Raw genomic sequence first — 23,836 nt, 5'->3', positions numbered from 1 at the left:
CTTTCAATCAGCCGATCTTAATAAACATCAAGTTTTCACACTTTTCAATAATAATAGGCATCAAGGACAAAAGTTTTGTATAGATAAGTTGTTTTTGCATACTACATTTGAGTTAATATGCTATTATCACTGAAACTATGAAGCCAGAAATTATATAAATATTAGAGGAGATGTAGAAAGAACAAGTAAAAATATAATCTGGACATCAACACGAAGTTAGATCTAGTTTTTCGGAAAATCTTTGTGAAAACGAGGTTGAATGTAGCTGTTTCAGATTTCGACAGGATAACAAACATATCAATATTCATAAACAAAGCCATTCACAGGTGTAATATTGCAATAAAGTCTTTCAACAAGGTCATGTGTAGATCTAGCTTTAAGGTCTCAAAAAATAGAGTCGGCGACGCCATATACCTACTTTTGTCGAGGTCTTGAAAAACTTTATTAACGTCAGCTTTATACCGTACTGTCACTGTCATATAAACAGATATGACGTTTAATCATGGAGTTAATAAGTACCTACAACTGGAGTGCTGTCTGATGCCGAGAAATCGGTCTCGAAAGAGAATACTTTTTGGTCGCGGTGTCCTTGTCTAATGTGGTGACCATATAAAATTTATTTATAGGATAAAATTATACACATGCATCAGTTTTGAATTTACCTTAAGTAATTCTGTGTAACCCTATGTAAATACAAAACACGTGCTTGCAACGTTTTATTTATGTAAATTCAATTCTAAACATTGCTTCGTCGTCATGGTGCCTTTTTTCGACGTTTTTTTTTGGAAGTTGCTGCGTTGTCGAAAATCTAGCACTGAGTTTTATTACAAACATCATTACCTCAGTGCTATTACTTAAACTTCCTCAAACTCATGTTTAACGTCCGAATACTCAACCGCGACTTAAATATTATGTTGAACTTAATTACGCAATTCCTACTTTAGTGTACTGGCTAAGTGGGCCGTGCAAATTAATATTTGACACACTGAGTGAGACACTGCAACACACATGGTCTGCGCGTATCGGGTGCTCTTTTCCTACATTCACATCTTCAATTGATTTAAAATTACTTGTATTTTTACTTCTGTGCTATTATCATGACACGTGTATATTAAGTCTACTAGTTACATTTTAGGAAATAAAACACAATGGGTAATAAAATGAAATGAACTGAAATTCATTTATTTGTTATATGTAAACAATTAAATAACTCTTAAATGACAAGTCAATACACATAACACAATACACATAGTACTTGATCTCTATTTACAAAATATTGGTTATATTATTATTATTAAGTTCAGTAAATTTTCTGTAATCTTATAATATAACATTTCCTCTATTTATTTTTAAGTAAATTCTTTTTTTTCAACGAAATACATAATTTATTTTAATCAATATCTAAGTGGACCATGAGTATCATTAAAATTTCGCAATTTATTTTTCAATTCAATTAAAAATCGCCATTTTTCTTTAATAAATCTAAAATCGACTTTATATTTACAATCACTATTTCACGACTTTTAAGTTTTTGTTTCAATACCTTAACATCTTGTCGTAATTTTGCTTTTCTCGGGGTATTTTTTATTTCTTGCGTTTGAGTACTTGATTCTTCTTGTTTGACCTTTTTAAAGGACATTTTCCAGAAATTCCAAAGTCATATTTACTAGAAGATCCTCCTCGTTCGCTTAACGTCAGGCAAATGATATACATGCTTGCGTGCGACGCTATTCAATACAATAAAAAAAGTTCAAGAAATACCACGTGATGGCTCTTATAATATGAAAAATACATTGCAAAATTATAGTTTTCACGATTGTTTTTTCAAATTTAGTATATGACATAGATTAAGTACAATTTACAAGACAAATGGTATTAAATATTATAATGAGAAAATATATCTCACATTTTAAAAATATATGCTCACACTAGTAAAAATTTATCAATGAATCTGACATATGGAAGGATATTCCACAAACTGGAGAGGATTCTCGCTTAAAACCACTTATATTAAAAGTGTTCACCATGATTACACGGAAACTTTCACGATTTTCGAAAAAAAAACAAGCCACAAGCTGTATCAGTGCCATTTTAACTTCGCACTACAAACGTAAATAGACGCCATTTTTCTTTTAATCCATTCATAGCTCTTTTTCGGTGATGCCAACAATTAATCTGGCTTCCCACCAAATTCAACATGAAAACCATCAGAAATCTACGTACCTACCATAAAATTTTCCATTAAACAGAGTTCTTATTAATATAGAACAATATTTTTTTTGTTAATGAGCTTTATTAATATATGATGTTCTATTAAAAATCAATATATATCATATAATCAATACTTCTTATATAATTTATTTTAATAAATTGTCATCATCAGAAAATAAATTCACCATAACTTTGTACGTTTATGTTGAACCAATTTAATTTTTGACGTTGATGGAAATTCTAAATTGTCGCAATATTTTCTAGTTAAGTTTAAGTCACATCGTTTAAATAATATGTATTTAGATATATTATTGTCATAAAATGTTTAAAATCCTGTAAAGTGGATTGATTTTAACCTTTTCAATAATTTTCAACAACGCCCAAGCTACTAAAAAATCCACTAACCACTAAAAGCCATTTTTGATAACTAAGACGGGGGTCCAAATTCCGAGATTTTATGGAAAATCCTCTAAGCTAGCAACACTGCTTTTTGTTTGTAAAATGTGCGAGAGGGACACCACCACTTAATAATCATTCTCTTTTCAGACCGTTTTTCCTTACATCTTTTGCTATTTAAAAATAAACTTTAAGCCATAGAGATAAAGTATATTTTTAGTTTTTATGTCAAACGAAGTAAGCACTCCAGTTAGAATAGTAACTCTATGCGTTTAATTCACTGTTTAATTGCTCATACGTCAGTGGTTTGGTAAAAATTTATGTTCTTTTAATTAACTACCTACCTACTATCTAACACAATAGCGGATTGACTCGTTTTTTTTTAAAATAAGTGCGATTATTTTTCATCACAAACTAGGTATTCAAAAGGAGAAATATCGTAGTGAAAGCTATAGATATTCTCAAATATATATTTAGCTAATATTAACTACAAATAATTCATATTATATTACTTTCATAACAAACATAACATCTAAATGGTATTAAAATACTAATTTTAGTGATGCAATTATAATTGGTATTATCAATGAATAATAAGATTTATTGAAGAGATCCCAAAACATAAGTACATAGACAACACACAGAGGAATGTAACATGATAATTTTAAGTTTAATTTTGGTTTTAAAACTTTTTTTTACACTATTACACTTTTAACATTTATAACAATTTAAAACAAATGTTAGTGATGTAATTACGTATTAGAATTATCATTTATTAATAAAATTTATTGAAGAGATCCCAAAACATAAGTATATAGACAATACATAGAGAAATGATAATTTTTAGTATATTCTTGGTTTTAAAACACCAAAACGCATCGAATATTAACTTAGCCACTAATCGCGCGAGTAAAAATAATAAATTGATTTGTTCAATCACAGAGATTTCTTACAAACACATTATTCGGTAAAGTACAACAGAGGTTGCGTCACTCAGATCACTTTAGCGTTTTTTTTTCTTTGCAGGCAACATTTCGTTAAGGTATACATTGAAAAACAAACCAAATAAATAAGATCACAGGTAATTTATAAGACATTAATTATTAATTTGTTAAGTTATAATAGTATTGATAATAACTCTAAAAATGCAAAACATAAGTAATAAGCGCCGCGCGGATTCACGGTAGTTCCTCCCTCCACGACCAGCCTTATGGTTCTACTGTGGACCCATCGCGACCTGAGTACAATTTGTACTCTTTCTCGAACTCAAGTTTGTGTTTCCCAATGAAAGGGTCTGCTGTCTCTGCTCGGTAGTCTGAAGGATCAAAGATTGCGTTAACGTGACTTCAGTTTTTGCCGATAGATGTAGCTTCGTTGGTCAGAGCACTGCGTCATTCCCCGTGCTTGTGACCGTGCCTTTACCGCCGTTCTTAGCGCACTGTCATTAGCTTCATATCGAGGGTTAAAATGCTATTTGGTTTAAGTGATATTTCGCTTAATACGTTTTATTTGGTATTAGCATCAACAGTTCAATGTTTTTAATCAATCTTCAATTAAGCTTACTCCATTGAAATAGGTAGCTGAAGAAGTTTTTTTTTGTCATGATATTTTTTCCAAATTTTAAACTTTAAATGGCTTTCCTTGCAAAAATGTCGCTTATAATAGATATATAAAATATATCTATACCGCTTATACCAATAGTATTTCACTCCTCGATAATATGTATATTTATGTAGTGGAATGTATTAACGTAATATTCATCTACTTCAAAACGTCAGTTTCATTTGAATATTTGCACACGTGTCAAGGTTCGATGACAATACTATTAATTTTATGGCTATGATATTTTAAGTATATAATAATTTGCACTATATAATTGAGCAGCAAATTACAAATAAAAAAAATTGTTAAATTCTTGTTCGATTAACTTTTGAAGTGTGTTATGTTTCAGTTTCTAAACAACAAATTTCCTTAAAAATACATGATTTAGCACGTCTCAAGGTATTAAACAATATATAATTAAAAAAAAACCATAATAGTGCATTTACGTACAACGAACAATAATAATAATTTGGTTTCTTTACATGCCTTTTCGCTACACTATTAAAATACTATAGATAATATAAAAAAATACGTATAGTGTTTAACATTTTAATAATAAGTAGGCGTGTACCGACATCTTGTTCTGATCTTAAAATAGATTTAAGCTACGTCTCGAATTTGCGTGTCCGAGTTCCAGATAAATAAATAAAGTATTATAGTATGTAAATAGAGTACCTAATTTATAAAGTCTGTTGAGAGAGATGGTGCGAGTGCCAAATTTTGTAGTGTTTAGCTAGTAGACGCAAAATCACGTCTACGATTTTTTTTAGGATTGGACGATTACTGGTGGCTCGGAGGCCTTTCCAGTTTCACCAGGACAGGTGGGCGAGCAAAGGCTCAGCCAGGAGGAGTGGGATTTGCTAATAGCTACGCGAGCGCCTCCGAAGGAGACCTAACAACTCAAGAGTAGCTGCTTTGTGAATGAATCTACTACCGGATCGGAATCGCGACCCGCTGAGAAGATCCGGCGAGAAACTCACTGAGCTGATTCATGGGTTAGGTTGCACGGCGACCTCTTTGTCGAGTTAACGGGGTCCCTAAGCCTGCTCCTAGGGTTAGAGCTGAAGGCGTCCACGTCTACGAACAAACAGACTTGGGTAATCAAATTGTTCGTATTGCAAGTGGCCTCTCTGGGACCGGTTTGATGCTCCGTTGACAAAGAGAAGACAGTTAATTTATTTTCTTTTACTTTCTTCTCAGTTTGAATGACTGATACAAAAATAGCTTTGCTTGGAGATATATACGTATTTTTAACTCCATTGCCAATTTTGTCCGAATTCTCAAAAAAAAAAAGAGATTAAACTTGCATCTCTAAATCTCTACATACGTTGAGCTATGAATTGGAGGGCACACGAAGAGATGGAGTATTTTATATAAAGAACAAGTCAGTATAGTGATCTTAAGGCACTGATTAGCCATTCACTAAGTCACCGAAATGGCACTACACTAGTACATCATATGGCTTGATATATCAACTCAGGAATGTTGCGGGTAGCTATTTACTAACTCAGTATATTTGACAGTTGCCACAACTGACACTAATGACATTTTAAAGATGAATTTGAATGCATACAAGTTTCGAAAATCATCACTTTGCCAATACCTCAAAGTGAGATATCCGAATTTTTTAATCTTGTTTAGGAATTTAATATAACTAGAGGTCCCGCAGTAGTCGAAATTCGACTATAATTAATTGGAATTGTAAATTTGTATACTATTATGATTGTATTTATACTTCTATAATCACAAATTTCGCCAAGACTACCCTATAAAAAAATATTAATAAAGACAAACAATATTTAACCTATTCTCAATTTGTCCACAGACGTCAAGAACAAAAGTTTGACCATAAATAGTATGCATGCGTGTGTGCGTCAAATACATGGTATGTAGTGTGTGTAATATTAGTTTTCTTTATTGATTTAATGTATCTTTTATGCATTATTTAAAAAAAATATTAGCATTGTGCACTTCTTCTCTATATTCTCTATAAGTGTGAAAAATTTCATACTCCTCCGTCCGCGCAATTTTCGTAAAAAGAGATACAAAATTTTTGCTTCACGTATTAATATATAGATAACTTTTTTAACTTTATAAATTATAACAAGGTAATTTTACAGATACTGTAGCGGATAGGTCAGCCAATGAAATAAATATTTCCAAAATTAATCATGAACTTAAATAACGAATTGGTTCTCGTAAACAAGGATATTTTGATAGACCGCACAAACATACCATGACATGGGGTAAATTGGGATTCTGGGGTAAATTGGGACAAACCTGCGGAAGATTCCTTAAAGTACTTGTAGCACGGAATCTACCTAATTTTCTTTAAGGTAATATTTATCAATGTATAGAAGAAAAACCAAGTTAACTATGGAAGTACTAAACATGAGTTTAGTTGGTCCCAAAAATTCGTCAAATTATATTTAAAATAGTGGTTGAAAAGTGCGTTTTAAAACAGCTTAAAGAACTTTTAAAAAAAGTAATATTATCGTTGTTTTTTCAATAAGATCACAGTTTATATAAGTTTTTAATACACCTGGAAATACCACAACAAACGGTAAGTTGCAATATTCTTATTTTAAATACAATATTTCGACAAAATAAAAAATGTATATTTTTTCCTTTCTTTTTGGGGAAAATTGGGACGTATGTAGGGTAATTTGGAACGAGACTGGAAAAATTAGGGACGAGAAAACACAAAATTGGAACGCCAAAAGACAAAATAGGGATGGCTTGTTATGGTTGTCACTGATATCTTATAGATTTTTTAGCCTATACTATCACTTAATTGCGTGATGTAAAGAAGGTTAATGTGTTTATCAGTTAGTTTATGTAAGTATTATAGGTAAAAGAAAAGTATATATATTATTACTTTTTTTCGCGACATTTACCTTGTAATATCTGCCCGGTCGTATGTTCTTTATAGCAATAAAAAAAATTAAAAGTTAAAAGAACTCAAACGAATCAAAACTTTTGATATTTCAGAATCTATTCACGCGTCGAATCATAATTTTGTTAACATTCACAACGAACACACACAAATAAAAACAGGCCTCAGATTTTAAATGTAACATTAATTAAAAATCCGAGATATCCAATTATGAGTGAGTGAATTAATTGAGTTTACTTATTTAGCTTGGAAAGAATTTCTTTTATTTTTGTTATTATTGACAGTAATCAGATAAAGCTGTTTTTTTATCTTATTCACCTGATATCTTACTCTTGCTCAAAGATCATTTTGAAAATGTTGATTAAATAAAATTGTATTAATGCATTTCCAGTCCTTTTGTTTTCTATTTTTTATTCTATTTTATGATTTTGTTTCAGAGTTGTGATTTTTAAGGAAATTAAATAATAATTTTCTAAAATATAACATGCACATACTTTTTTTGATCATTGTATTGTTGATTATCATTCACGTCACATCGCTTTGGAATAGAAACCAGCTTAATTTACACTATGTCGTGTATTGTGCTTAAATTATGGATTGTATTCATCATTTCGGTCCATATAAATAATTATATTGCACCTACCTATATATCGCAGTACTGCGAGTTGACAACCCTTACAAATATCCCAATTTAACCCTTAACCGTGTCAACTTACCCCGGACGCTGGGTAAATTGGGACGGCCATTATTTTACCCATTATTTCTTTAAAATGAATAATTAAAATAATGTAACGGTTTTTATCACCTAGGTACGTTCAAGACTCAACTTATTTCTTTGGTTGAGCAGTGACTATTTAATTGGAACTATTTTAAAATTCAATCTGAAGGTCGATTTTGTCCCTATTTACCCCATTGTACGGTACTAACTTTTTCTAAGCTCCTTCAAAAGCTTCAAAAATACATTTTATTAAATTATTCAGGTTTTTCTCCATCAAATATGTACATATCTAATAGTATTTTGCATCGTTCCTTGTATAATTCTATCGTAATCTTTTGAATTTTAAAATAGGGATTATTTTAAATTCACACTTGGTAACAGTGGCGCCATCTTACTTTCACAGACACTTTTAGATGTAATCTATATTCCTTGTATCTACTCTCCAATGTCATTCAGTTATCCAATTCTATGTCAGGAATATATTGTATGTATAAGCTCTTAGTTAATTCATGTTCTCACGGATCGTGCCGACTTTATGTCATACCGCGTAAATAATAAACTACAAAAAAGCAAAACTTAACAAAAAAATAATATTTTTAATCAATAGCCATTTTCATTTTATACAGGCCTCCACAAGGAATATCCTAAGTAGTGTACGTTGAACATCGATAGATTATTGATAATCGATAAGTATTTTGCAATATCGATAGGTGATTTTATTACCAATTCAGACATCTCTAGAAGGTTGGATGTTTGAAAAACTATCGATAGTTTTCGACTTAAATAGCTATCGATGTCTAACGTGCACTAATCCTAAGGACTTAACTAGACTGGCTTTGGTCAACGTGTCAAAATTTGACCGACATAGATTAATCTATCAAGACAAACTTAATATAAATACCAATTATATTATGAAGGCCAATTTCTTTTGACTTACAGGCATTTTAAATACATCTTTAACTTTTTGAATCGAAAACAAAATACTATCTCTCTTTTATCAAAAAATAAAGTACTTATATTAATTTAATTTAAATAGAAAAACAGCTGACACCAGATTTAAAATGCCATGTTCAAAGATATACTTTTCATAAGACCAAAGTATACGTGGCCGTACAGCCTCGTACGTCGAAGGCATATTCGAATAATAAATAGGTAATTTGGTTATCATTATTATTGAACTAAACCCGTTGTATTTCAAACAGTTTGACGTCTGTGTCGTACCATATAGGAGGATCCACGTTACTGAAACAAAAAGAAAAAGGAAACAATGTAATGCAACGCACATCTCTGTAGAATTTTATAGAGATGTTATTTCTCGATTTTCGATCAGTTATGTCTCAAATAAAACCCATGGTTTCCAACAGTAATAATTAGAGGTTGTCATAAACGAAAAAAAAAAAGGATTATTCATTTACTAATTACATTAGTTTGTGTCGGTAGCCATCATACAACGCAAGATATTTGACAGAAGCCGTTCCGAACAACAACATTAGGACCGATTTGCTTGGTAGACCGACGGTCCTATTTTTTTTTTTCCCTACCTAAGCTGATAGCCTTCAGAGGCTATATCAGCGTCGCCTTAACTAGTAGGTGAGCTCACGGGGCTCAAACCTGATGACGTTGCTGACACGAACCCTAGCAAGAGCCGTGCTTCGCAAATCTACCACCGGATCGGAAACGCTACCCACTGAGAAGATCCGGCGAGAAACTCAATGGGCTGTGTCTGAGGGTTAGACGGTCCTATTGTTGTTGTTCGGAACTTGTATATATGCAAGCTTTTCTTGAAAATGTCGTAAGCGAGATTCAGGCTTCTGTCAAATATCTTGCGTTGTATGATGGCTACCGCCACAGGTTCACAGCACAAGTTCGCGTTTCGTACTTGCAAAGCTTACCGTATATAGATAACTCCCCAGAGATAAGTCCGGAACCAGGCGGCCGTCCCGGCGTTGGCCTGGTACTTCCTGATGAGGATGGGGTGCGGCACGGGGAGCAGCCCCACCAGGGTGCCGTGCTGCAGGAAACGGAGGATCTCCGATTCGTCTGTCAGACCTCTGGGAAATTATGTACGAGCATAAATAAAGGTCAAATTCCTATAGACAAAAAGTTTGAATTAACTTTTTTTTATTGCCCTTGTAGGCAGACGAGCATACGGCTCACCCGATGGTGAGTGGTTACTGTCGCCCATGGACTTCAGCAATGCCAGGGGCAGAGCCAAGTCGCTGCCTACCGCTTAATACTCTCCACAAGCCTCGTTTGAAGAAGGACATGACTTGCAATTTTTTAAGGCTTTTCGGTGAACAAACTCAGAGCCGACCTCGTGGTGAATGAGTACCGCTTGTCCATAGGCATCAGAACGTGAACATTGCTACATACCTTGAAAGATGAGGTCGTATAGTGCAGTTGATTAGAACCAAGATCTACTGTCTACTGACGAAGCACTCTGCGATCTACGAATGACCTTTCTTGATATTTAATGAAACAATGCAGTTCAGTATATAAATAAGTAGCATATTTACTTTTATTAAAAATATTAAAATAAACCCGAAATTTATATATATCTATAAATATAAAAATGAATTGCTGTTTTTTAGTCTCGCTAAAACTCGAGAACGGCTGAACCGATTTAGCTAATTTTGATCTTGAATTATTTGTGGAAGTCCAGAGAAGGTTAAAAAGGTAGATTAATATGAAAATGCTCGGAATTAAATAAAATTAACAATTTTGTTTTCCCTTTGATGTGTCCTCCGTCGGACGGATTCCTTTTGTTTGTTTTAAGTTTATTTTATACAAAGGTTTAGTTCCTTTATTTATCGATTGAGGCACTACGAAGTCTGCCGGGTCAGCTAGTAAAAGAGAATTCTTGTGTAGAAGCGAGGATAAATAATGTGACGTAATGGTCATTAACAAATAATACAAGATGAAGATGATGCGTGCAGCAATTGGTGATCACGTTGCGCAGTCTGTTTTATGTATTTATATATTTTATCTTGCCACGATCGACCGGTTGGCCACCCCTGGGATAGTGAATAACACACAAACACAACGTATCGATCAACACAAACTGTATATGAATAATATTCGCAACACGTTTGCTGTTTAATTCTAGTTGAAGAAAAAAAAAGGTTTTTTTTTAGGATTGAAGGATTACTGGTGCCCCGGAGGCCTTTCCAGTTTCACCAGGACAGGTGGGCGAGCAAGGGCTCAGCCAGGAGGGGTGGGATTTGCTAATAGCTACCCGAGCGCCTCCGAAGGAGACCTAACAACTCAAGGGCAGCTGCTTCGTGAATAATAAAAAAAAATGCTCCGAGGAATTGCTTGAGATGATCTCTTCATCTCCTTTTTATCATCGCACCTCCCGCCATCGGAGCAGAGTTCATCCATATTATCTGGAACCGCTGCGTTCATCGACAGTGCCTTTCCAGAGGTCTTTTTTGCCACGTACCATCCGGCTATGGAATGAGCTCCCCTCCACGGTGTTTCTCGAGCGCTATGATATGTCCTTCTTCAAAAGAGGCTTGTGGAGAGTATTAAGCGGTAGGCGGCGGCTTGGCTCTGCCCCTGGCATTGCTGAAGTCCATAGGCGATGGTAACTACTCACCATCAGTTGGGCCGTATGCTCGTCTGCCTACAAGAGCAATAAAAATTCAAAAAAAGCTCTGATGTATTGAAATGACGGGATAATTCCCCTCCTTTGTACTCGGCATTGGCAGCCGGTCACTCCTGGGCGCGGTACTTACTTGTCGATGCATATCTTCTCGACCTGCGGCACGAGGACCTGCAGTAGCCTCATGATGGTCTGCAGGGGGAGCTTCCCGCGCCACCCCCCCACCCACTCCGCCGTCGGGCGCCACGACCCGCTCTCCTGCGAGGGAGTACGGTTAATACGGTAATCTACTACCTCCATAAAAGGGATAAATTGTCGAAATTGTCAACAGATGTTATTCCGACTTTTTGGCGGGAACGCGAAGAGCGAAGTTGTGTGAATTATTTAATTTTGTTTATTTATGGATATGGACGCTGGCTACGGTGGCGGCTGGCGCGGTGGTACCTACCCGCGCGGACTAACAAGACCAGGACCACCAGTAAGTACATGAGTGGAGTGACTCACTCATCACGCGGTATACTGTATCTTCATGTTCTACAATTTGAGGAAGTATATTGTCCTCCGAGGTGGTGTCCTCTCACCTTAGGCGCGGTGGTCTTGTCCGGCTTGTCGTGCTGCTCGGTCCCGTCCGGCAGCAGGCGCTCCCGGGCCGCCGGCGGATGTGCGGACTCGCGCTCCGTCATGGTTCCCAGCGCTGCGCGTACGTTATGCACGATCGGTAACAACGGAACGTATGAAAACAGCGTGAAACGGAACGTTAAGATGGGAGTGAGAGAAATTAGAGAGAAATAAATAATAGTTTAAACAAACTCTACCTAACAAAATACGCTTTTATAAATAATCCAAGTAAAAAAAATTGAAAATGAATTTTAATGAATTTGAATTAAAAATAGTGTAAGGAAAAATGATTTTATTGTAAAAAAAAAAGCGTTGGATGCATGGTAACAGTAGTTGGAACACTGGCAAGGAGCGTGTAGCTTGGTGATCACCTGGTGTATCGGGCAGTGTGGCGTTAAGTGTCCCCGGCTCGGCAGGCTGCGCGGGTCTGGAACCTTCCATGGCAGTTTCCGCCACTGACTCCGTGCTGCGAGACCTGCACCATGAACACAATCTCATATTGGTATACCGGCTGCTATGGAAGGTGGTCGAATAATTACGTTTTACTAATTTCCCAGCACAGCATGCAATGTATAAGAACGAACGAACGCGGGGTCAATGACCCTGTGTAATTTTTTTAAAGGTCTTCTTTAATGTACATTGCCGTTTTCACAAAATACGAACATTGATTAACAATATAATAATATTTATCATTGGTTTTTAATTAGTAATAAAATTCTATTAGATGAAAAAGTTACCTTGTGCGAAATTTGATCCGAATCCGTCAGCCAAATATATTTTTACTGGGTAGATGGTTGTAGCCCATGGCTCGTCTCATGTTAAGCGGTTACCATAAACAGACTTGAGACATGAGGTCAAAATCTCAAAATGGTATGGTATAACGACTGTCTCATTCGTCAACCCAAAACGCATTCCTGTTTCGGTCCGCTGGTACCCACAGCGCGGTGTCACAAGGCGATTAGCAACCAATCATTACGCGTTTTTATATTTGTTTCATTATTGATTTTATTAACACGACGTCATTAATTCATCGTGGAAGTGGGTTTTAATAAAATCAAAATTTGAAATCACAACGATTCTAAAGAAGTTTCACTTCAAAAAAAGCTACTATTAGTTTCGAATAGGGCGTCAGTAGCGCGCGGCACTCGCCTGGGCAGGGCGGAGGCGGCGGGCGCGGCGCCCCCCCCGGCCGCCCCGCCCCCGCCGGCGCCCGCCAGCGAGCGCGCGATGGCGGCGTGCTCGTGCGGCAGGTTGGCCAGGTTGTGGAACACGGCGCGCTTGCGTATTATCGTGTACACCAGGTTGGAGTTACCTGAAACATTAAGTCGCTCGACGTAAAGTTAACAACTTTATCTTGAAACTAGGGGGACGTTGTCCGTTCCAAGTACACATAGGGATTATTACTATCCTGTACCGTACAAGGCCCTACCACATGCTTCCTTCTAATAATTAGAGAATTAAGTAGGAAAATACTGGTGGTAAAAGCTCTTGTGAGTCCGCACGGGTAAGTACCACCGCCCTGCCTATTTCTGCCGGCGGCGGTATTTACGTTGTAGATGTCTATGATATCTTTGGCTTCGGTAACCACTTAACACAAGGTGGACTGTGAGCTCGTCCACCAATCTATGCAATAAAAAAGAAGACATGGGCATTCATATCTTGTACTGCAACAGGCCCTACCACATAGTACTTCTTAAGAGGTTTAATAATTAGGGAGTTGAGTAGGAAAATAGTTGAGCTTACTACTCCTATAGACTGTTACAGAAGCGATAGTAAGATCTTATGGACCGTTGCAGATGAACATTTTTATTTTGGAACGAAGTTCCTTATGGGACAATGCGGAGGGTACCCTAACCGGGAAAAAACGTCCGTAACGTAAGATTTTTATTATTTACGTATAGTCTTAGTATGATGGCTATACAGTGTCTAATGTATAGTCTACGTGTTGAGTTTTCTGTGATAGGACATAATTAGGCTTAATTATTATTATTCATATAAATAGCTGTTTCTTTGTATATTATTATTATATATTTTTTATAAATCATTGTGAATAAAATAAAGGTGATAACTTTGTAAAGTAGTTTTATTTTATTTTTATCAATAAAAAAAAAACATAATAAAAAATGTATACCCGAATATTTTCTTTATACCTCGAATAGAACATAAAATTAATATTTTTATAATAAGGAACTTCGTTCCTATCCGGTGTCCCACGACACCATACATCTTTTTTATCATTTGTATCATTTTCCATCTACAACAATCATTATTTGATCAAACCAATGAAATTATTGTATCATTGTCATTCCTTGATCGTGTATAATTGTTGGTAAACAATTGCGTTGAAATATTGGATTTCCTTAAAACAAACTTTAAGCTCACCATCGAACTGATACTGTATCATGTTATTGAACATCTCCAGCAGGAAGAAGACCAGGTGGTGGTGGTGCGGCTGCGAGAACAGGAACCAGGGGGTGCTGAAGGCTTCCAGCAGGTGCAGCAGTTTGGTCGACGCGACCATGGACAGCGTCTTGAGGTACGGCGACACTGCCATAACAAACGCAACGTTTATCACAACGACACGTTATCGCTGAGGGTGGAACTTTTTTTGTATGATTGAAGGATTACCGATGGCCCGGAGGCCTTTCCAGTTTACCCTAGCGCCTCCGAAGGAGACCTAACAACTCAAGAGCAGCTGTTTCGCGAATGAATCTACTAACGGATCGGAATCGCGACCCGCTGAGATGATCCGGCGAGAAACTCAGCGAGCTGATGCATGGGTTACGTTGCACGTCGACCTCTTTGTCGAGTTCGACGAGGGCGGTTACCGGGGTCCCTAAGAATTATTTAGAGCTTATGTTCGGAAGCTTTTCAGTCTCGTGGTAGCGGTGACTGCTGCTAATGACGTCACCGCTGTTACGGTGCGAGCGAGACAGAGATATGTTTTCCGCGTCCGTATCCTTTAACTTTATTTTTTTTATTTATCTTTTTTCAACCTATTTACTTTAATTACGTCATGAATTCCGAATGAACAGACAGTAATAGTCACCGTTAACTAGTATGGTGAGTAGACAGTCGAAGAGCGGCTGCAGACGCTGGTGCCCGGTGGTGATGATCTTGTGGAAGACCACGACGAGCAGGTCGGCGTGAGTGCCCGTGAACACCGGGATGTCCATCGGCACGGCGGCCGCGTACGGCTTGTTCAGCCTCACGCCGAGGTTCCGTTCCCCGGACAAGAGAAGCAATATGAACACGCCGATGTGCATGAGACCGACGCGGGCTATAAAATAACTGGTAGTAGTTTTTACTGGTGGTAGGACCTCTTGTGAGTCCGCACGGATAGGTAACACCACCCCGCCTATTTATGCCGTGAAGCAGTAATGCGTTTCGGTTTGAAGGGTGGGGCAGCCGTTGTACCTATACTGAGACCTTAGAACTTATATCTCAAGGTGATTGGTGCATTAACGTTGTAGATGTCTATGGGCTCCAGTAACCACTTAACACCAGGTGGGCTGTGAGCTCTTCTACCCATCTAAGCAATAAAATAGATAAATAACATTTTCGGCGTCTGAGATGCGGTTGCGGGCAAGGGGCACAGTGTTGCCCCATGGCCTCTCACTGCAAAGGCATGACGACTACGTGAGACTTCGACGGAATCACTCAAAGCTCTGGCTTGAGTCCACATGAACCACAATAACTAAATATAACACACATATAATATAAGCCGAATTATAATTATATATATAAACTTTTTATTCCGGTGACTCTGATCAAGATATCAAACAAAAGTATTTTATTTTGATATTAAATTCTTTTTATATTATAAATATTATTTTTTATTTTAATTATTCGTTCGGTTTGCTTACAAAGCATTTTTAGTTTTGAACTACATATATATATATATATACCACCAATAATAAAATATATGTGTATATGAGGCGAGCGTGGGGTACGTACACTGGTCGGCCCTGGAGTCGTTGAGGTGGTACAGTATGGGCACCAGCACCTCCAGCACGTCGCTGCTCTTCAGCACGTAGTACATGAACTTCTGCAACAGCATGTTCCCAATCATTTAGTTATGTTGTTTTTGCCTACCTATTGCTAGCCTATTATTACCTTAGAGGAGACTTTTACCCGAAGGGGATCCATACAGAAATAATGTAAATAATATTAAAATTAATACAAGAAAAAACTAACTTTTTAATCCTAAACTAACTTCTTAATTATCTTTTTAAACTTTAATTTTTACTTTTTAAAATTTTAATAAACAAAATATGAAAAAAAGCCATTAATGTATTTTCAAAATGTTTGTAATTAAGTATTTTTGTGTGGAATAAAAGAAAGCTTTATTATTATTATTATTGCTAGCCTGAGGGGTTATTCCAGCTACCCCCGGACGGGTAGGTGAGCTCACGGGTGCAACTTGAGAAAAATTGTTAACACTAGCCCTAGAAAGAGCAGTGCTTCGCAGAATCTACCATCGAATCGGAAACGCGACCCACTGAGAAGATCCGGCGAGAAACTCAATGGGCTATTTATGTTAAATGTGATATTTCTGTATGCATTTTTTATTTATAGTAGTAGAGGGCGGTGTCTCCGATGACAAACAAACAAAGGTATTTTGTTCCTATAGATTTGGTAATTGTGGATTTCAGTTCGATGCCTGGCTGTGAACGAGCTAGTACCACGCACTCGGTAGCACTTACGTCCCGGCGCAATTATTATGTATATATTTTCTAGCTGTACCCGTCCGCTTCGCTGGGCATTTAAAATTAACATTATTATTTCTCACCCCCACAAAAATTCTCATCATTAACGCCCCCGCAACTGGTGTAGGGAGCCCAACACTCATATAAATATTAGCCTATCCATTAAGTACATGTATTTTCTACATGGATACCAAGTTTCAAATCAATCGAATGCACGGTTCAGTAGTTATAACGGAACATCCGTAAAAACCACTATAGATTTATATATTAGTATAGATAATACCTCATACCTTATTATAGTCGCACATTTTCCAGAACAGCACTAACAGCTCCTGGTGAAGGTTGACCTTCTTGGAGGAGTTGGGCAGGTAGGTCTGCGCGAGCGGGTTGTTCAGCAGACGGGTCACCCCTCGCAGGGCAAACTGGAAGTCCTCGTCTCGGTGGATGCGAGACAAGTAGTTTATGAACAGATTATCCGGCAGCACCTGGGAGATATAGAGATTCGTCTCGTAACCACGGCTCGAACGAAATATGCTTCTAATTATTTTTGTCCGTAGATCTTGTAGGTTGTATGATACTAAGTTCTTTAATGCTGACATCTTTTTTCTGTGTGTAAATTGATGTATATAATAATATGTGCGTTTTGTGTTGCATTTTTTTTTCTTTTCCGTGTAAGCTTCAATTTCTCTTTTTTTCCTTAGTTCACTTTCTACTTGTGATTTTGATGGTGGAATCATGTTTGGTTATTGCTTTAGTTATTTTTTAAAATATTATATAGCATGTTGTGTAGGTTTGGCACACGTGGCGTTGCTTTTCAACTTATTGCGTAGGTTTGCCACACGTGGCGTAGGTTTGCCACATGTTGCAAAGTTTTTCCACATGTGGCGTAAGTTTGCCATACGTGGCGTAGGTTTACCACACGTAATATAGCTTTTTAACATGTGGCATTGCATTGCAACACGTGGCGTAGGTTTGCCATGCGCTGCGTAGGTATGCAATACGTGGCATTGATTTTCAACATGTTGCATATGTTTGCTACACGTAATGTAGCTTCTTAACATGTTGCGTTGCTTTTCATGCTAAAGATCAACATGTTAAAGATCACTATTATTATTATTATTATCATCATTACATGTACTAAGTAAATTTCGTATCTGCCGTCTCCGCGGAGCAGTGCTCTTTATGAACGATGTCGTATTAGTTGTTACTCACTTCCTCGGAGTCCTCGCTGACTGCGTTGCTCGTGTCGTGGTCCAGAGTGACGATGAGAATTTGAAGCGCCACCTTTGAGCAGATAATGTTACTTTTGATGAGAATGAACCTCTTTCCTCTTCGTTTGGTCTCGCGTTTGTTCTGACGGATTGCGAGCTCTTTCCGATTGAGACTCCAATACAGAAGACCAGAGAACCTTACGTTGGTCATCGTCCGTCTACACTAGTAGGCACTGGTGGAGAAGCGTGTCGTGCACTAATTCTGTATTTCCTACCCCTACACCTACTTCCTACTTGCTGCCGCGAAACGATCCTACCTTCCGATTCGAAGGGTTGACTAACTATAATATCACTTGCATCTGAGACTTTCACGTTATTTGTCAAGTTCTCTCAGTGATCTCCAATCTGAGGCGTGTTGGAGCTGTAGAGCAGAGAAGTTGGTCCTTCGAGCTCTACATTATTTAGGGAAAACAATCGAAAGAGCGCAGCGCTTACCTCAACTAGTGGCTCCAGCGTGTCAGCGAAAAGCAGATGGTTGTACGGCAGGCCGAGTCCAACGGGGTCGTAAGAGCAGACAGTGTTCAGCAACGACGTGAACAGCGGCAGGGCGTGGCGGTTGTCCGGACTCGTGAAGTACCTTGATACAATTACTCAAATAACTGTCCTTTTGATCTATAATATACAGCTTTATAAGGTTATACAGGGTGTTCGTTTTGGTCGATCTGTAATATACAGCTTCAAACGGCTGTACAGGGTGTTCGTTTTAGGAAAGTTCTTGAAAACGATGACAAAGTCCTACTGTTTATTGAGTTAGTTTAATAATAAGTAGCTTTATATTAAGCTTAACACACTTTTGTCAGGTTGTTTCGGATGTATGTGACGGATTGTTTTAAAGTAAGTTTCACTAGCGTCTGATTAATTTGAAAAATTTCACACGCGTCAAGAAACCTTCTCTTAATACCCTAACTATGCTAAAAAAATGATTATTAAGCTTTACTTTACCTTGCTTTCAAAGCGTGTCTTTTTCATTGACATTTTCAACTGTATACATTTATTTTATTTGTACTCTCTAACATAATTGTTCTGATTCCCTTCTACAAGGTCACAGTCACTCATACATGTATATGACCTTCTTCAAACGAGGCTTGTGGAGAGTATTAAGCGGTAGGCAGCGGCTTGGCCCTGCCCCTGGCATTGCTGAAGTCCATGGGCGACGGTAACCACTCATCATCAGGTGGGCCGTGTGCTAGTCTGCCTACAAGGGCTACAAAAAAAATCATCCATATGTGCCATAGTGAAGGCGAATATCTTGCTAAACTTTTAAAATATAGACATACGCGATCCATCTGTTGTGATGTGAGGCCGCCTGCTGCGGTGGCTTGTATATGGTTTCACTGAAGCAGACGAGAAGAAGACGAAGCAGCTCGGTTCTGGCAGCTTCGTGGGGCGCGTGTCTCGGAGGACTGCGAGCGAAGCCGACACCTCCAGCCCAGATATACTCGCAGCTGTCCAAGCCGGATAGCTCTTCTGCACGATCCTAGTCCACAAAAGCTCTTGACGACTAATTTAAGCACTTTTACATTTTAATTGTCACTGGTGGTAGGACCTCTTGTGAGACCGCATGGGTACCCCGCCTATTTCTGCCGTGAAGCAGTAATGCGTTTCGGTTTGAAGGGTGGGGTAGCCGTTGTAACTATACTGAGACCTTAGAACTTATCTCAAGGTGGGTGGCGCATTTACGTCATAGATGTCTATGGGCTCTAGTAACCACTTAACACCAGGTGGGCTGTGAGCTCATCCACCCATCTAAGCAATAAAAAAAATCTTTAAATTAACTTTATTTGTGCGTCCATAAATGTAATAGGATTTCAGGTGTGAAACGGTAAATAATAAAAACCACCACCCTGTCGATTTTTGCCAAGTAGCCATCTAAAATTTTGAGGGGTGAAACGGCCTCAAACGATGAGGGTCATGCATGCACTGATCTATAGTAGTAGTGGTAGTAGTAGTAGCTCTAGTAAATATAAAATTATAAAAAAAAAAACATTAAATCAGAATAAACATCAGAAGAAAATAATGTCGATAATTTAAAATAACACAACTCAACTTTAAGTTAACAACAAAGAGGTTTTATATTAGTTTGGAAATGAAATTATTTTGGACGATTTATAGGTATTGATTAATCATTGTATCAGCTCGAGTGGAGAGAAGAGTTAGCGGTAACAGATTCTCATTAACACATTGCAGAACTAGGGACCAGGGAAGAAGTCATGTTGGTGTGCATAAAAAAACTGAATTGAAAAAACAAGGTTTTGAAGAGTGTAATCGCTTTGGAAATAATTATAAATATGTAAAATTATAATGAATTGGATATTTGTTTAATTTTCGTGTTTACATTACATTTTGAAAGAAAAAAAAAAGATTGTTTGCTCTGGCAATGTTTTGTTTCAGTGCTTTTAACAATGCACCAGGACGGCAATCCGATCTTGCTTGCCCACAACTTAAATATACGGTGCTGTTCCAATAAATCTTAAATTAGTTTAGATTATTTTCAATAAGTACTGCTGTCTATAATAACCCTAATTAATAACAGACTAGTTTATAAGACAAGGCTCTTTTCCTATATGTTCCACATTCAACTATACAAATTTAGTCTAGTTAATCTAAATTAATTAGGTAGCTTAATATATAATCAAAGTGACACTTTAGTTTTATACATTTTTATCACTGTCCTATCCTCCCACACACAGGGAAGTGTGCAATGTATAGATAATGAATTTTTATTTACGTTTTAATGTCAAATTGAGATCACATGTTAATTATTTTAGTATGTGGGGCTATGTCGATAATTTTTTAATCATTTCTGTAATTTAGCCTCAGCTGCCTGGAACTGTTACTGCTGCTACTTTTCCATCATTAGTGTGCAGTAACAGTATCCTCAACTTCGTCAATAACGACGACAGCTAGATTTGATCTTAAGTCCAACTATCTTAAGGAGTTACCAAAACGGTACCTGAAAACGGTCTGTGAAAATTTATTCACATAATAATATGAAAACTATAAAACATTCTTAGCCAACAAACTTGAACTGATACCTAACTCGCCCTAACGACATTTTCATAATGAGTTTGCATATATATGGGTGCCGGACAATAATATTCGAATATTCGGACCGTGGGTCTATTGACACACTCTGTGGAAGACCTTCCTTTTGACAATTCCCATCAAATTCCTATCTGACATTTGACTTCAGAAAAACTGAAAATATGTAACGTTTGTAAGTGGCCTAAAAATGCATCAATCTGTGATATTTCTTCATGGAGAGACACACATCATACCACAGATCCACACATGCAGCAACAGTATTGATCCTATAGATTACATAGTATTTTATCAGCAAATTGTCTAAAAAGCTTTGAGAGTGGTTGATAAGATAAAACTTTATGTATTTTTATCAATAAATCAATAACATTAGTGATTCATCAATAAAAAAAAGTAATAAATTCAAGAAGACTGCTTTACTTCATTTTGTTCCATGGCTTTTACTATTTTTACCTTTTCGATTTACATACTATTTTAACTCTAAAGTTGCAGAAAACAAGTGTAAAATTAAAACGGAAAACCATTTTTAGTTAAGTCTTATCAAATGGAAAACTTAAGTTTATCTAAGTTCAACAAAAGAATTTTTGTGGCAATGAAAACGCAATTTAACAACCATGCAAACTAATTGGCACACTACCTTCTAGAAGAAGGAAGTTTCTAACATCAACTTAAGCACCAGCATCTATTTGAACTGAATCAAACTTTTAACTCTAGTTCACTGTAGAGACTCTACCAGTGACTTAACTTAGATGAATATAATTGGTGGATTGCAGAATCAAGCAGGACAAAATTATAATAAGGCAATTTCATTTACTTACTGGACCTGCCCTTTTAGTGCTCGTTACTGTGAAGTCTGGGCAGAAGAGTAGATCCTGCAAGATGATGATGAATCATTTACTAAAAATTTAGTAAAGTAGTTATGGATTATGCTTGACCATAAGCTCAGACAGACATCTTTCCGACAACTTATTGTTTCTCATATCCCCTCATGGATAAATGTACTCTATTTGATATGCTGAATAAACTCACTAGACTTTATGTAATAAGTAGGCTAGTAGATTGACTAAACATCACACAACCAAATTAAAGTACCAAGTACCAGGATCATGTACAGATTACTTTACATGACCAAAATTTTCCTAAGTGTAGTATTCCTACTAATCCACTATTTTTATCTTTCTACTGTTTTAATGGGCTATGTAGTTTATTATTAACTAAAACCCAAATATAGATAAATGGGAATGTGAGATTGAAATATCTACTAACACCAGAAAATACTTACAAGGGTCTTATAAAATTAGCAAAATAAAGCAAACATTCCCTTACACAAACGGCATTTATCAGTGATTGTGCTAATGGTACAGAGTCATTCTCAGCTGCAGCCGGGAGCGATGACCAAAAGAAGCTGTGCCACTCGGGTTCCTCGAACATATATGGTAATACTCTGGTAAGAAGACGTGCACAGTTCAATGCTGAAAGAAAGAAAGTGCACAGTTCAATGCTGAAAGAAAGAAAAAGTGATTTTTTCTTTACAAACTATTGTATTACTAATCTGTATGGTATGGTCTTGGTCAAAATTTTTATAGTATTTTTTAATTGTTATTTTGAGAAAGAACTTGAGACAGAAATATTGTTTTCAGCTGCATTTTGATGATGTAGACCTGAGAGTGGACGAAACAATTGTGATACTTTTTTGGGCAAAAAAGGTGTTCAGTAAATTTCTCACCGATCAGCTGTTCTCTCTGCGTCCTACAGCTGCTGTCCACGACCTTGACGAGTTTTTCCACAGCCTTGTAAACCAGCGTTGCTAAATTATTAGGAGATTCCTCGCGCAAGGCACGTATCTCCGCACCGGGAACCAATGCGAATACATCTTGTACGTTGGTTACGCTCTCTGACCAGAACTGATCCCAGAAGCTATCGTCCAACGCATCTATAGGCTGCAAAATACATAAATCGATGAAACTAGACTGATTTTTATTTCATTATTTTTCTTCGAATTGGTGCTCAATTACCTGCGACTTTGAAGTTAACTGGACAACCGCCTTTCGAAAGTTTAATTTTGTGTCAGCATTACCCATCTTGTCTTTTATTATTTAATTTGAAAACAATAACTTCATATCAACATACGTTCACACAAAACAATAAATTAAAAAACGTCACTTTTGGCACAGAGTATTTACTTAGATCTATGACTTATATATTCAATGACTTATCTATGAATTAAGTTAGAATCTACTACTATATAGGTCTATGGAATCTACACGTTCATTTTGTCAATACATTAACTAGCCATCAACAGTAATCAAAAATGACATCATTACATTATTTTATGAAATTGTCGATAAAATTTAAGAAAATGTAAAATTTAGTAGCAGTCTTCATAATAAGTTCGAAATTTCTTTTAGGTTTTTGAGCATCAAACACCAAGTAATGTGGATCCATTTATGTCTTTCATTGTTTGAAATGAGTTGAATGAATTGATTAATATATGTACCTAGCTGGTTCTAACGCCTTTACATATACCTATATAGTAGGGACATCCTATATAGTAGGGATAGTAGGACAAATCCATTTTTCGGTCGGAATCGATTGATCATGACACCTACTGCTTAATGGCAGAAAGAGGTAGGGTGGTGGTATCAACCCGTGAGGACTCACAAGGCGTCCTACCACCAGTAATTACGCAAATTATAAATGCGGGTTTGATTCTTATTACACGATGTTATTCCTTCACCGTAGAAGTCAATCGTAAATAATTAACTGTTT

At 36.8% G+C, this 23,836-nt stretch overlaps 1 protein-coding gene across 1 annotated transcript; it reads right to left on the bottom strand.

Annotated features, from left to right (window-relative positions):
• Positions 1-1,153: 1,153 nt before the first annotated feature.
• LOC101743873 (protein HID1) lies at positions 1,154-23,243 on the bottom strand. Its single transcript, XM_012697981.4, has 17 exons — positions 23,083-23,243; positions 22,794-23,007; positions 22,394-22,539; positions 21,886-21,939; positions 19,303-19,502; positions 18,461-18,602; positions 17,967-18,038; positions 17,045-17,239; positions 16,003-16,093; positions 15,095-15,325; positions 14,428-14,592; positions 13,195-13,357; positions 12,417-12,520; positions 12,009-12,121; positions 11,561-11,685; positions 9,716-9,874; positions 1,154-9,065 (listed from the first exon to the last, which is right to left on the bottom strand). The coding sequence occupies exons 1-17, from the start codon at positions 23,146-23,148 to the stop codon at positions 9,002-9,004; spliced, it is 2,304 nt and encodes a 767-aa protein (XP_012553435.2). The 5' UTR covers positions 23,149-23,243; the 3' UTR covers positions 1,154-9,001.
• Positions 23,244-23,836: the final 593 nt, after the last annotated feature.

The sequence above is a fragment of the Bombyx mori genome, chromosome 8, assembly GCF_030269925.1.
Source record: "Bombyx mori chromosome 8, ASM3026992v2".
Taxonomy (NCBI): Eukaryota; Metazoa; Arthropoda; class Insecta; order Lepidoptera; family Bombycidae; genus Bombyx; species Bombyx mori.
Note: the sequence above shows the minus strand (reverse complement) of the source record. Positions and strands in the feature narration are given on the sequence as shown.

Excerpts from the sequence above, each read along its gene's own strand:
- LOC101743873 (XM_012697981.4), bottom strand. The coding sequence starts at position 23,148 with ATGGGTAATGCTGACACAAAATTAAACTTTCGAAAGGCGGTTGTCCAG. Across the intron at positions 22,540-22,793 it reads GCAGAGAGAACAGCTGATCG|CATTGAACTGTGCACGTCTT; the intron begins GTGAGAAATTTA and ends TCTTTCTTTCAG. Across the intron at positions 19,503-21,885 it reads GCACTAAAAGGGCAGGTCCA|GATCGTGCAGAAGAGCTATC; the intron begins GTAAGTAAATGA and ends TTTGTGGACTAG.